The following is a 14715-nucleotide window of genomic DNA, read 5'->3' as shown; positions in this document are numbered from 1 at the left end:
AGTTCATATTTGCATCAAAAGTATTTGGAGATTATTTAAAAATAAATTACTAAACATTAAAAATATGCAAATTCAATAACTCCAAAGTCTTAGTTATCGTCTAAAATATTGATTATTTAATGCAAGTAAATTATAAATTTAATAAAATATATTGTATCCAATAATTACATGATTATATCAAAATATTTATGGAGTATATATTTGTTAAGAGCCAGACTTGTAACTTAATAAATTCAATGAAATATTTTCATTCATAATATGAACAAAAAAAAGCTTTAAAATATATAAAAGAAAAAATAGAAAATAGTTTGTCACTGTAATGTATGTTAGAGATGAATTCATTGATAAATCATTCAAAAAGCGATTCTGTAATTTGTATTTTTAATAAGCTTTTCATTTATAAAATTGCAGTTCATTCCCATATACTTTTAGTAATATGCATTCTTTTTATTATTATTAATATAAAGTTTTTATTTTTTAAAGAAACTAATTTTAGTACAATTGTTTTCTGAATTATAAGCAACTTTCTAAGAAATATGCAAATTGATTAATTCTAAGCCCATTAATAAGTATCATTATAAATAATATATTAATAAATTCAATATAATATAAGCGTATAATATAATATAATATATTAAGATAAATGTTAAGTAATTTGATATAAATTGTGTTTACAATATAATAGTTTGGTCAATAATTACATTAATAAAATATAATATGTCTTCCGCCCAAATATCTCCAAAGCTAAAAATTAAAACGTAATAAATATAACAAACGTGTAAAGTATGCAAAAAAAAAAATTAAAACTTGTCTAGTATATTATATTAATCTAAATAAAAAATGTATGTTTGTCCAATAGTCATTGGATCCATTAATGATGGTGATCTGTTGTTTAGCTGTTTTGACTTAATATGTATTTCAACAGGCTCATATGAGGTGGTTTGAAATCGTCAAAACGGCTGTTGCGTACTTGTACAATTTTCTGAGTGCGCCGACCACGGCTATTCACACCTAAAAATAAATAAAATATAATACAAAATGGTATTTAATTTAATATTTTCTAGCCCTAAACATGTTATGAAATTCAATAAAGGCATTTGTATAAAAATTTTTTTGTTATTTACTCATGGCATCCAATGAATAGTAACGGACGATACTGTGCAGCAGAATTCGATTATAACTTGGCAATGGGGCTGATGTGTAAATGCCATTTGGTACAAGTGAAAAATATCGGACAACTTCGGTTTCTAGATGATCTATAGCGGCCTAGAGAACAATATAAATTTGTAATACAATGAACAATCTTATGTTTATTATTAGAAAATTATTAGTATGACTTAAACTTATATACAGACAGACAGTATGTCTCCAAAATCTAGTTTTACACTAAGTATTTATTTATTATTATTACATTTTAATGTGGATTTTTCAACAGCAATCAATACAAAATTCTGATTTAATGACAAAATTAAAAAAAAAAAAAAAAATGTTTTTATTGAATTTAGTTTTGAAATGTTTAAAATCGATATTTTTTCAATATATAAACTATTTTGTTTTACTTATAATCGAAATTAATACAATTGAAGATTTAATACTTTATTTATGTATAAACGCCAGATTATTTCTATATTTTCGTCCAACATGAACTCTGACGACGCGACATGATGTTTTCACACAAATACGGTACTCGTAATTTGTATAGACTCGAAAACACCAGACTTCATAGAAGTCATGTTTATTATTAAGTAACCTATATCTATACAATTAAGATAGTGCACGAAATACTAGCAGTATTAAGACGTTATGGTTTCCCTGCAGCGTTCAAACCATTATTAAAGATAGTAACTAAAGATACTATCTTTAATCGTGGTTTAAATAGTGGAACAGCACACGTGACGCCGACTTATGTACCGGTTCCAGACTTAGAGGGAAAACGTACATTTACTAGCGGGTCGACCTAAATAATGGGCAAAATATAGCGTCCGTATCGTAGTAACCGGAAGGTCGTTAGTATAGTTCGTTTTATTTTACTCGTCGTCACTAATATTTAGATAAAACCATACTCGCTGTAAACGTATATTTTAATGTACAATTATGTATGGACATTATGTATGGACTCGCGTACCTACCGTTTTGATCGTTGAAACGTCTGGAAGTGATTCTTATTTCTTACTGTATTATAGAAAAAAAAAAATAGTACACAGAGTTGATTTAAAATTATTATGCATATATTCAAATTAAGATTTTAGGAATTTTTAAGTGTAGGTAGTTAAAGACGAAATTTTCCAAAACACTTAGATTTTACCCAACATTTAAGGAGTATTTTATAATGTATAATTATCCTAACAAAGTATCGTAGCGGTTTTTCTAATGAGAACCTACATGAAGGTTTAATGCAAATTGAAAATTGTGAATCAGATGATTTCTCTGAAAATGTTGACGTATTGTAATCGAAAATAGAACGAAAAGTTTCCGAGTTATTCTACTTTAAATAGGTACTTAAGTCTTAAGATAATAGTCTATTATTAAAAGGTTATTATTTACTTGTGTATTGAAAATTATTGGGCGCAATATAAATCTATAAGAATTTTGTAATATTAAAAATTGTTTGAGGATACTTGACTAAATAGTAAGAATTAACAAATATTTTAAATTGCATACCTACTTAATAGAGGTCTAGTCTAGCTATGGTTTTTATTTAAGGGGCGACCATTAAGCAATTTTAATCTCGTAGTAGCTGTTCGGAATCTATGCGTCGTAAACGATTATTATTCATTTGTGTGGGTGGGGTTACCGATGAATACCATTCTCGTATACACATGCACATGTCAATAACTCGATAACAATCAAATTAACTATTCAAATATACAAATTTTACGGCAACTTACTTAATGTTTTTGATTTGATAAATACCAAGTTTTCAATTACATTTCATAATTAAATAATATAAAATTTATTTAAAGTGTTCCATACAATCTATAGAAATGTTTCTACTGAATTCAAATATTTTTTCGGAATCAAAATATAATTACTTAAACTAGCTTTAATTTAGTTTTATGGACTATGATTGACTGTGGTAGCAGGGGCCCAATTATAATTACTAAGCTCGTATCCATTTACAAAATATTTAATAGCTATTATCTTTAGTATTTATAGTGGAATAATTGGGAAACTCTTCGTTAAAATTTGAATTACAATACGTCAACATTGTTAGAAAAATCATTTGATTCACATTTTGGATTAGAACATAAAGGTACACAATTCTCATTTAAAAAACCAATGTTGTTATCAATACAGGATGTATATATAATTACATGTACAGGATGATGGATCAACTATTTTTCAAAAACTTGTTTTAAATAGGACACTGAACTATACTCGGGGCTCCATAAAAAGAGGCGGCTGGTCGCCGCCGTACCCCGGACCTCACCTAGTCATTACTTTTTTTTAGACACTAGACAGCAGTTCTCATTATAGTCGGACTAACTGCAATAACGCGTGCAGCAGCTGTATACCATGAATAATATCTAGTGCTTGCCATTGTTCAATTTCAAATTTTTGAATAGCCATTTTTTATGGTAGAATTCAATGCATTCGTTGTTTATATTATACGTTTTATCCACAGCTAACCTTGTAAGCGTTGAATATAGTGTTGTATAATAATATTATGCGTTTGTTGTTCGTAATAATCGTTTAAAAGCGGTAAAAATTATTTTTATATTCATTTTTTTTTTTTTGTAATTTATTTACATAAAAATGTAATTTAAGGACGTAATTGTCAAAGTTTAAAGTAGAATAATAAAACGTTTATTCATTTTTAAAAAATTTATCGGAAAAACCCAAATTCCAGACAAAACCATTCATGCATCATTGCATGTCAAAATGAGACAGGTATGGCTGGCAGACGGCGTATTATTGTTTTTTTTTTATGGTGTTATCAAAATTAGCTGTAAGTAGTAATACTGGGAATTGAGATCTCAGCTCTACCGCAACAAAATGATCTCTGAAGTATTTAAATCTTGAACCCAAATGTTGAACAGACCTGAAGAACCTTCTGCCATTGTGATGGAGTAGTTGTGAAAGCATCATAATTGCATACCATTCAACACGCGTAGAACATTTTTCAAAAAGTAATGACAGAAAATCGAAAGAAATCGAATTTTTGGATTGTCTGGTCAAAAAAAAAAAATATAATAATAATATTTTTCAAAATTCGTAACACTAGCTGAACTAAGACAATGTGAGAATCACTAATTTATTTGTAAAACAATATAGATTGCCATCGAAATGGGTTACAAAGTAATTGAACTTCCGCGCCATATCATTACAAATACAACTTAATCGAGTTAAAAATGAGGAAGCTGTAAAAAACCATACTTTTAAATGGTTAACAACACAGATATATATAATAACTAGATACCCGACTTCTTCTTATCAATGACGCTGGCAGCCATTTACAACTTGGGCAATGTTTACTAGTCGTTAGAAAGGTAATATGGTAATAAACAACAACATTTCATATCAAACAAGCCCGTTGCAAATCAAAACGATTAGAAAATAATAAGAATTTGTAAACATTGCCCAAGTGACAAATGGCGTTGGGCATCATAGTTCCATAATGTTGTTGTACATGGAGTCGGGTATCTAGTTATTATATATATCTGTGGTTAACACATGAAACGTTAACAGTTATTCTACAGTCAACATGATTGGGAAAAGTGTGTGAAACATATTGAAACAATATAAAACTAAGATCAATGAGAAAGAAATTTTAACACAGTTGGTTGGAACCATGGTTGAAATATACAAGGTTATTGCATTTATACCTCTTCTCAATCAAATATTTGTTGATAAAAACATAAATGGCAGCGTAAAGGGAGCCAATAATAATCAAGTATAATATTTTAAGCATGGGATTTTGAATTTGTTAGCTTTTATTAGTGTATTTTTGATGATACAAAACATTGATATTTATGTTATCCTTTTACGCAGCTATTTTATTTCTGATGATAACAATCCGAGTCTATATGCAATAGCCTGTATATCAACTATGATTGGAACCAATCATTTTAACTCTATTTTCAAACAATCAACAATGATAGAAAGACAATACTAATATAATAGATCATGACGTAGGTACCTAGGCGTTAGATTTTTATTTTGATATTTAAAAAATGCAAGTGTTTGTTTCTTAGGTTTCTATTTCAGTATTTTTATTTTATAAATATTAGTCAAAATGTTTGTTCAATAAAATTGATTTAAAAGAAATTTTTTTATAGGTAATAATTATATGTGTAACAATAGCCGATTATGAATATGAATTAGTGATAACTTACAAAAGGTAAACTTTTCTGTTTGAATAGGGATTTTTGTGAAGTAGTCAGATTTTTGAATGCCAAATCAGGGCGAATGCTTCGTTTTGGCTTTTTTTCAGTATTCATTTCAGCAGCAGAACGTTTGTTGCGTTTTGGTAGTACGAGTTCGTCATTTCCTTCAATAAATGATTCTTTCAACTATAACCAATGCATAAGATCAAATTAATAATAACATAATGCAATAATGCATCAAAACAATTTTATAAATAATTAATTTATATTCAGTATGTTAATGGAAACAATTATATGTGTATTCATTTAGATAGTAACTCTAAATATTTCAGCTGGATGACCTTAGATTGATTATTTTTAGTAATAATTTGTTGTAAATATAAGAAAATTAAAAGTTTTATTAGTTGCTTGAATATAGTAGAGCAATATAAATGTGGTATATGATATAATATATTATTTTAAGTATTTAGAGTAGTTTATGAGTTATAAGTTATAAGCATTTAAAACATAGATAAGCTAAGTGGTGTGGCACAGGGGTACTCCGCCAAATATTGGTACACTAGTCTGCTCATCAAAACTTTAAACATTTATAAAAACATTATAACTTAATATGAACTACTTGTTCAAATACTGATTTTTATATATCAAAATACTCCAAACAATATTCTGCTATTTTTATATTACAAATTATAATCAAAAACATATAGAACAAATTAGGATAAATATTATGAATATAATATGTTAAATGTGTATTGTTGTTTTGTTTTATATAATCAAAACAGTTTAAACTTAAGAGGACGTTACACTGAAATTTGTTGTCTCCGTCTTATAAGTGCGTATCATAGCAAATTGTACGCTCAGCAAATCACATTAAGCTCCGTTAGTTTAAAAATTAGAGTGTATTGACATATTATAAAATTTAAAGGTAAGATTATTATCTAGGCAATCTCATGGGCTTTTTATTATATTTTAAATTTAAAGCAAGTTATGAGTATTATAAGATGTACAAACAATTTACAATTTTAAAATACTCAATACTCGCTTTACAATTAAAATATAATAAAAAGCCTATGAGATTGCCTAGATAATAATTTTACCTTAAAATTCACTCTAATTTTTAAACTAACAGAGATAAACGTCTTCTGCTGAGCGTACGATTTGCTATGTTACACACTTGTGAGACGGAGACGGGAAATGTTGGTGTAACGTCCTCTTAAGAAGAAATTGATTGTTTCTTTTAGACTAGTTATATCACACATTTTTGTTCTATTCACAAAAACTGAACTACTTGACTATATTCCTTAAGGTTGGGGAAGGATGTTTATTTTTAATGAAATACTATCTAAATGATTAGATAGTGGAAACAAAAAGGTCCTATCAATAAACGATGAACAAAATCCACAATATTTATGAGATTTAAAACTAACTTATAAGGTGCCGCTATAACTTGGCTAAATAATTAAAGATAAACACTTCATAATTTTAAATTATTCTTCATCGAAATTTAAATTGAAGCAGCATAAGATCATACGATACATACACCAGGCAGAGTCGAAAGACTGTTGATTGCTTTCATGAATCCGTTTTTGTTGTCATTACAAAATATATCATCTTCATATTCATCGCTCAAAGACAGAAGAAAATTTTCTGAAAAAAAAAATATATGTAAGTAAACACATTGAGTTTGTACCTATGGTTAATAGTTTTAGAATTAGGACAAAATAAGAAAATCGTTACATTTGTTAGTTAATGGGTAAATATTCAATGTATAACTTCAAACGCTTAAAAATATAATTACTCTCCAGTAAACTCTTGTTAAATATATAAAAACTTACAGGGAATCTTGTATTCAGTTTTCAAATCTTAGATATGCATAACAAATTTTTTATGAACTCTAAACTCAAAATAATTTGCAAATTGTTGTTATTTTGATGAATTTTTTAAAATTCTAACTTCAGATGCTCATAAAAAATTATTGTGAATTAATGCTCAACTTTTTTTTTAATTTTTACCAACAACAACTTATGAGGAATCTTTTATTACATTTTAACATTTATGACAAAACAAAAATAAGATTAAATAAGATTAAAAACAGTCAAACATTTTTACTTTCGAAGGAGCCTTCAATAAATATTTTTTCGCAGTTTGTTGCGTATATACATAAGTTGATTGACCTTTGGGAAATTTTTTCTGATTTACCGGGCCTAAAATAGTATCTGCCTACAGTTTATTAAATAATCGTAGATTGCAACAACAAACGATAAAGATAATGAATATCGATAATCTACAAGCTAATAGAAATTGAATGTGTTGCAATAAAGTGTAACTTTCAACAAAGAAAAATACAAATATATATCAAAAAAAGTTCAAAAATGAATAAAATGTACCAACAATTCTAAAAATGACTGTAAAGCAATAAATTCCCTAAAAATGTAAAAAATGCAAAATAAAAATTGTACCATTAAGTCCATGAATCAAATTTCTGTAAAGACAAACCTCAAATTATTAAAAAGGTGCAAATGCATCAAATTCCGGGCCCTACTTGTAAATAATAAATAAATAAATAAATAATAACCTATACATTTAATGTTAATTTGTTATGATAAATGTCTTTTAAGTTGGATGTACAATGTTTAAATCATATTTTATAATAGCATTTAGCATTTTAGTTGGTATTACAAATCACCACGTTAGCTTTTTAATATAATATAGTTTTCAGACACATGATTTTGTGAAATCATAACAATGGCCAAGCTGAACTGGACGAGTTATACAAAATGTGTGTGCTATGCCATATATTATTACAATGCATATCATCAATATTTTCACAACTTTAAGTAAACCACTACCATTCTAAAACTATTTAACCTATATCCACAATACAATATACATGTAATATTTTTGATTGGTGAACTCAAGAGCAAATATAAATTATAAGTGTACCATTTTGTGCACGATTTGCTTTCTTGCGTCCCATTTGAGAAATATTTTTTTTCTTATATGATGCCGGTTTAGTATCAGCATCTGGATTATCATATTCAACATTGTAGGAAATCCTTAATTCAGGGCAGAGATTTCTGTAGTATGTCGAATAATCAACTATGGTGACATTTGGCATCATCATTTCATAATCTGAATCATCACTGGCATCAGTATTGGTAGATGAGTAAATCGTATTTTCCACGCTAAAATGACAATTTACACAATTAATTATAATATAGTATCATTTGATAATACATATTATGGTTAATTCTTCAGTCTTGTTAAGAATACTTTTAAAATGTATTAGAATATGTATTTAAATACTTAAGTGTCTTAAGTTATTTCCACACTACAAAATTACATTATTATTTAATTAGGCTCTTGACTCATTAGGTACATACTACTATACTATAGGGCAGAGTTCAATGCATATGTATATTTTTTTTTTGGAATATCTTAAACAATGTTTTCCAAGCTACAAATGTGTTTCAAGTTCTCTGTGTTGCAACCCCACCATTTTTATGGGGTATTTTTTTGCATTTTTGACGTTTTTAATTCATGTTTTAATTTTTTTAATCATTTTTGACCTATTTCTCGTATTATGACTAAAAAAATTGAATTCATTGAAATATAAACATAGTATTACATAATATAAATCATTTTCATTTTGAATAATATAAGATCAGGTAATCTGGTTTTAAATTATACAAGGCTGAAATTTATCTTGATGTTACACCAATCAATTAGCCGATTTAATCGCATAAAACTTTTATCGGAGTATTATAGTGTAGTACAGTAGTACAGTATAATACAAAAGTAATTTTTTACTCAATTTTTTATATTTAACGTACCTACACAATTTTTAAAGTTAAATGCAGTTTTTGAGAGGGCAATTAAATCCAAGCAGTTATCATTAGCAATACATAAGGTCAATTTTAGTTTAATAAATTGTTATTAATCAGTATGTAAAAATGGTAAACACCCGTAAACATTTTTGGTAGGTAGGTAGCTTTTTACGGTACATAGCATATTACACGAGTACCAGAATTATTTATAAATACATTTAAGAATTTTAGATGTTGAATACCTATTATATTGTCAGGTTAACCTTCAGCTAGGTAAATATAAATGTTAGATTTTGTGTCATCTACATATTTGATGAAATCTTAAAAATTCTTAGAAGCATTATAAAATATTATTTTAAGAGTAATTGTTAAAATAGTAAAATACAAAACAAAGTTATTAGGCGCTGAAATACATTGGAGAAAAGAACAAAAGTATTTAATAGTCTGGAATAAAAAAAAAAAAAATATTTTAAATATATTTTGAATATTTTGATTTCATATTTTGCTATTTTAAAAATTTATTATTTATTTTGTATTTTATAATCCTCCTAAGAATTTTTTAAATTTCATAAAATACGCGTATGACACAATACCTAAATTTTATATCTACCTAGCTGGATTTGACTAACTTAATATAATTAGTATGTGATATCTGAAGTTCTTGAACTAATTAAAGAATGTATTTATTAATGATTTTAAGCATACATTTGTTAAAAACAAATATATATTTTAATATAAAAAAGTATTTGTTAAGTATTTTGAATAGGTACTTTTAAAAGACAGTACTTATTTATATTTTTAATCAATGGCTTTAAGCAAGGTATGAATTATTAATTATGTATTATGTATATATTTATATATTACATAATACATAACATTTCCAGAGGAGAATAAAGCCCCTTGGCCCAAGGATCTACGCCTGGTAATAATCACTGTAGTCCTAGTAACATGTAGCAATGAGTCTAATTAAACAATAATGTAGTATTGTAGTGTTAAAATAACTTAACAATTATATTATTATTATATTTTATTGAATATAGTTTTTATATTAGTTTCTAATTGCATATAGATGCTAGAATGAAACAATAGTAAAAATGCATTATAGTTTCTACTAGTATTAGGTAAGTACTTACAGTTCATCGACTTCGACTGGGAGTATTTCATCGCTGCAATTGCTAGCAGGCCTCTTAGTTATACCCATTTTGACAGCAAAACAATTGATCTCACTGACAGCTAAAAATAACACTGTTAAAGAGAAAATAATTATGATAGGTACTACTAATACAAAGTACAAAGGTTGTTGATCAAAACATACTTTATAATGTTGACACTGTATTCAGTGGTGTATTGGTAAATATATCTATGGGTATACGTACAAAAAAAGTTTTCGCTCACTACAAAATAATGACCAATCTGTTTTCAAAATGTAAGTAAGTTAGCAGTAAGTTATCTTCAACAAATAAATAATTCATCAAAACATCGTAACATTTTTTTCTATGAACTATTAAATAAGTTTTAATTGGTTTTTGAGTTATTTTAGGAGCGTATACCCGTAAAATGATATTTTACATTGAGTATACGCCAAGAATCGAAAATCTGCTGATGGGTTTACGTTGTATACCCGCGTATACATACCAATACACCACTGACTGTACTAATAATCATACTGTCATAGGTAAGTAGTGTATACAGGTCTGGCAATGGCAAATTTAAATTAACTAAAAACTAAATTTTAAATATTTTTTTGATTGAACTGATTTCATATAGTTATTTCCAAAAAATATTTTTGGCTAGGTCTGCAAAATAGTCCAAGATAAGCTTACGGTATGTACCCACCACTACTAATTACTATACTGTAACTCTTATGCCAATGCACAGGTTTACTGATTTGTAATAGCAAGGCAAATGGGCATGTTTTCAAAATTAAAAGTAAATAAGTAATGGTAAATACTTAATCTCTTGTCTATTTCTTGTAAACCTAGCTAGTGAGTTGTCTTCTTCTTCTCGTGTCGGTCAGTGTTTTCATATAGAATTGTTTATGAGTGAGACTGTGACGACTAATTTGAGCGCCACAATACCTACCGAGTATGGACAGTACTAGGTATGTATACATAATATTATACAAGTGGTGCACTTACCGTGAATAAAAATCTGAAAATATCGTTTGTAGAACGTACAGCTTCGAACTTGAATCAGGTTACCTGCAAGGTTTGCGTTTGTTAACAAAGGTTATAATATAATGCTTGGGCTTGATTAAATCGTACGATTTTACTATAGATATTGCACTAATACGGTATTAAATTACTACAAGTTAATTAAATGTACTGTGCAGTGTATAGGTGGTAAAGGGTAACGCTATGGGACGATAATTTACTATGTAATATGTACAAAAAAAAAAAAAAAACAAATAGCTATTGCGCAACGCGCGAGCGAACCGAACCACCGAACGAGTGAAGATAATAATTGAGAGTACTGAGCAGACAATATATAGAAATATTATGATAGCTGAAAGGAAAACGGAGGTGGTGTTTGTTTACGTCGACGCCGTTGGCTGATGTGTTCGGGCGGCGAAAACAGCCGATGTTATCACTTGAGCCGACCTATATGATAACAGAGAGAATGGCTGCGACGAAAACCAGGCCAAGGTGGATACGGTCAGGTGGTCAGGACGTGTCGACTTACTAGTTACTGTTAACCGGTCACCGGTGTTCGAACTTCGAATTGTACAATAAAATATTAAAATAATATAAATATTTAAATATTATTACAAAAATCTAAAAATATTAATAATACTATACGTCATATTATTATTAGATATTGGACTGGTATCAAATATCGATAATTATTATTAGTGTTTTAAAATTTGATGAAATATATTTTCTTTTATGTGAAAAAAAATTGTACCTATAGGTATTATTATTATATCTAAATGTTTTAAGAACCAAACTTGCAGGCTACTGCATGAGAAGATTTTTGAAAAGTTGTTATATTGTACCGAATAGTAATAAATAGGTAATTATTAAATAATAGCTAATAGAGACCTAATTAATAGTGATACATTTACCGATAGTATAATAATGCAATTTATATAGGTACCTATATATTAGGTACCTAATTTGTATAGCCATAGGTAGCAGTGGATATTTTAAGGAATTATCACTGGGCGACATTAAAAAAAAAATTCACGCCGACTATCAAAATCAACATAATATTATTATGAGCTTATAAAAATTTTTTTAGTATTAAATATTATAGAAAACATAACCTATCTATAATCATATACCTATCTAACAATACCATAAAAACTCACAAAATAATTTATAAGCTAGGTAATTTAATTTAGTAACTAAGTCTTATGACTTATATATGAATTCATTTATTTTATTGTCACGTTAAGTTAATTTTATTCTTAAACCACAGATTAAAATATATTCAATTTTGTAAAGATTAATTTTAAAAAAAAGTTACTAAAATCCAAAATATTAAATATTATACTAATTAATATTAATTTATAATAATAGTTATTATATTGAATATTCACAGAATATTAATAATATTACACCAATACGTAATACCATAGATTATAAATAGGTATAGGTAGTACTATTTTGACTAGTATTTATAACCAATGGTAATACGTTATACGTATCATATTATATTATTATGCAAGTATATATTTTTATATTTCATTTAGTATTATTGTATTTTGTAATGTACTATAATTATTGAAAATAAGTACTATATTTAGTTGAATCCAAGTATAAAATATTAGATTTTAAATTATTTTATACATAATGAAAAATGAAAGTCGTCCTGTCGTCGTAATATCGTATGACGTATTACTTTGAAGGCTTGAACGTTTAAACTGCTTAAAGGTTCAAAGTGAAATAATTATTAAGCTAATAGCTTGTAGGACAAGGACTAAAATAAAATCAAAAACAATCAATTTGTAAAATAGATATTTGCCGGGACGACTGACGACCAGATGAAACATGTCGCATTGTCGCGTGCCGCGTGGAACAAAATATTGCTTTCTTGCATTGCATTATTCTATAGGTCCCTACGGGCTACGACGAACGGCCACATGGATTTTCCATTCTCAATAATTATTCGTCATACGAAATGATATACCTACGTCATAAATAAATAACAAAATTAAACATAATAAATAATCAATAAATAAAATTATATACTAATTTCAAACATCGAAATTTTCACAAAAAATTGTTGTCGCCCAGTAATTAAATATATCATCTACTAGGCGACAAAAAGTTTTCTCTGGGTAAAACTATTAATTAAAATATCCACTGATATAGGTAGTAATATAGCATAGTAATTTGTAAACCTTAGTCGATAATTCATTCTGCATTAATTATTGATATTTTTTGTGTGTAATTATTAATTAGTAATTAATAATAATTTCTCATCATCCATAAACAAATCCATATAAAAGAAAAAAATATTTTTTCATAATTTGAAGTTTTATTGGAATATTTCAAGAACAGTAAAATTTTACTGTGAATCAAAATATATTTAAAACAATAATAATACATAGTTCAATAACATTCCTTATAATGTATAACTCTTATTATAAAATAGTATATAAGTATACTGTATAGCTGTATCTAATCTACATTTTACATTGTCAATAATTGTTATTTGTATATAATTTTATATTTGTTTAAAGGTATCCATTTTTAAATAATTGTAATTTGTCGTTTGTATATAATTTAAAAATGTGTAAAGCTAAACAATTTTAAAATTGTAAAATGTACACTATAGTAAAAAAGTGTTATGTATTTAGTTGGAACGGGACTTGTTTTTCCTATAGGCGGGACTTTTTTTACCGTATTTTAATATTATAGGAATTTTTTGTTCCGAATAACCAAAAATATTATTAATATTATAGATTATAAATATATAGCATAATCAAGGTGGATTGATCACATATCAATCTACCAAGCAGTGGTGTGCAGAACATTTTTCAGACCTGAGGCAAACTATACAATTTGACCACCCACCCATCAGGTTTTTCGCTATTAATTTTTTTAACAAATTGTATACATTTATATGATATTTAAAATGTACGATCAAACTAGTGCCCAGTTTCACACCTAGTAACCTACCCACCCACTCACCTGTATTTTCTCTGAGGCAATTGCCTCAAAAAATAGCTGTTCAGCACGCCACTGCCACCAAGAGCATAATATTGTTAAATTGTTTTATCACAAACATATTACAATGATTAATGATTATTAGGCTTAGGCTTGGAACGTTCGATCCGATATAAAATAGATCATGCTTTTTAGTTGGTATTTGGAGAGAGCAAGCGAAATCAATTTTGTTCTAGTCCATGGTGCTATACCTTGTCAAAGGCTTGAGTTACGTCCAGGAAGACGTTGTATATTGTTTCTTTTCGAAGAAATAGTCTCATTGCCGCGGTAAACCTGTTTTTTAAGTAATTTGTTCATTATTAATGTAGTATATCAGCACACATATGTGCTTACATTTTCTGCCTACCCCTGCAGGACTAACTCATGGTGTATGATTCACTCGTACAC

At 27.5% G+C, this 14715-nt stretch overlaps 1 protein-coding gene across 4 annotated transcripts; it reads right to left on the bottom strand.

Annotated features, from left to right (window-relative positions):
* Positions 1 to 609: 609 nt before the first annotated feature.
* On the bottom strand, positions 610 to 11690 carry LOC132935827 (R3H domain-containing protein 4-like). 4 transcript variants are annotated; one of them, XM_061002459.1, is made up of 8 exons: positions 11419 to 11690; positions 11293 to 11355; positions 10288 to 10387; positions 8271 to 8512; positions 6868 to 6974; positions 5337 to 5513; positions 1125 to 1266; positions 610 to 1011 (listed from the first exon to the last, which is right to left on the bottom strand). In XM_061002459.1, the coding sequence occupies exons 3-8, from the start codon at positions 10353 to 10355 to the stop codon at positions 893 to 895; spliced, it is 855 nt and encodes a 284-aa protein (XP_060858442.1). In that variant the 5' UTR covers positions 10356 to 10387; positions 11293 to 11355; positions 11419 to 11690; the 3' UTR covers positions 610 to 892. The 4 variants fall into 4 exon arrangements, with proteins under 4 accessions (XP_060858442.1, XP_060858441.1, XP_060858440.1 ...); XM_061002458.1 differs by having other exon boundaries at positions 10288 to 10399; positions 11419 to 11689; XM_061002457.1 differs by having other exon boundaries at positions 11293 to 11690.
* Between the last annotated feature and the right edge of the window lie 3025 nt (positions 11691 to 14715).

The sequence above is a fragment of the Metopolophium dirhodum genome, chromosome 1 (assembly GCF_019925205.1).
Source record: "Metopolophium dirhodum isolate CAU chromosome 1, ASM1992520v1, whole genome shotgun sequence".
NCBI lineage: Eukaryota > Metazoa > Arthropoda > Insecta > Hemiptera > Aphididae > Metopolophium > Metopolophium dirhodum.
Note: the sequence above shows the minus strand (reverse complement) of the source record. Positions and strands in the feature narration are given on the sequence as shown.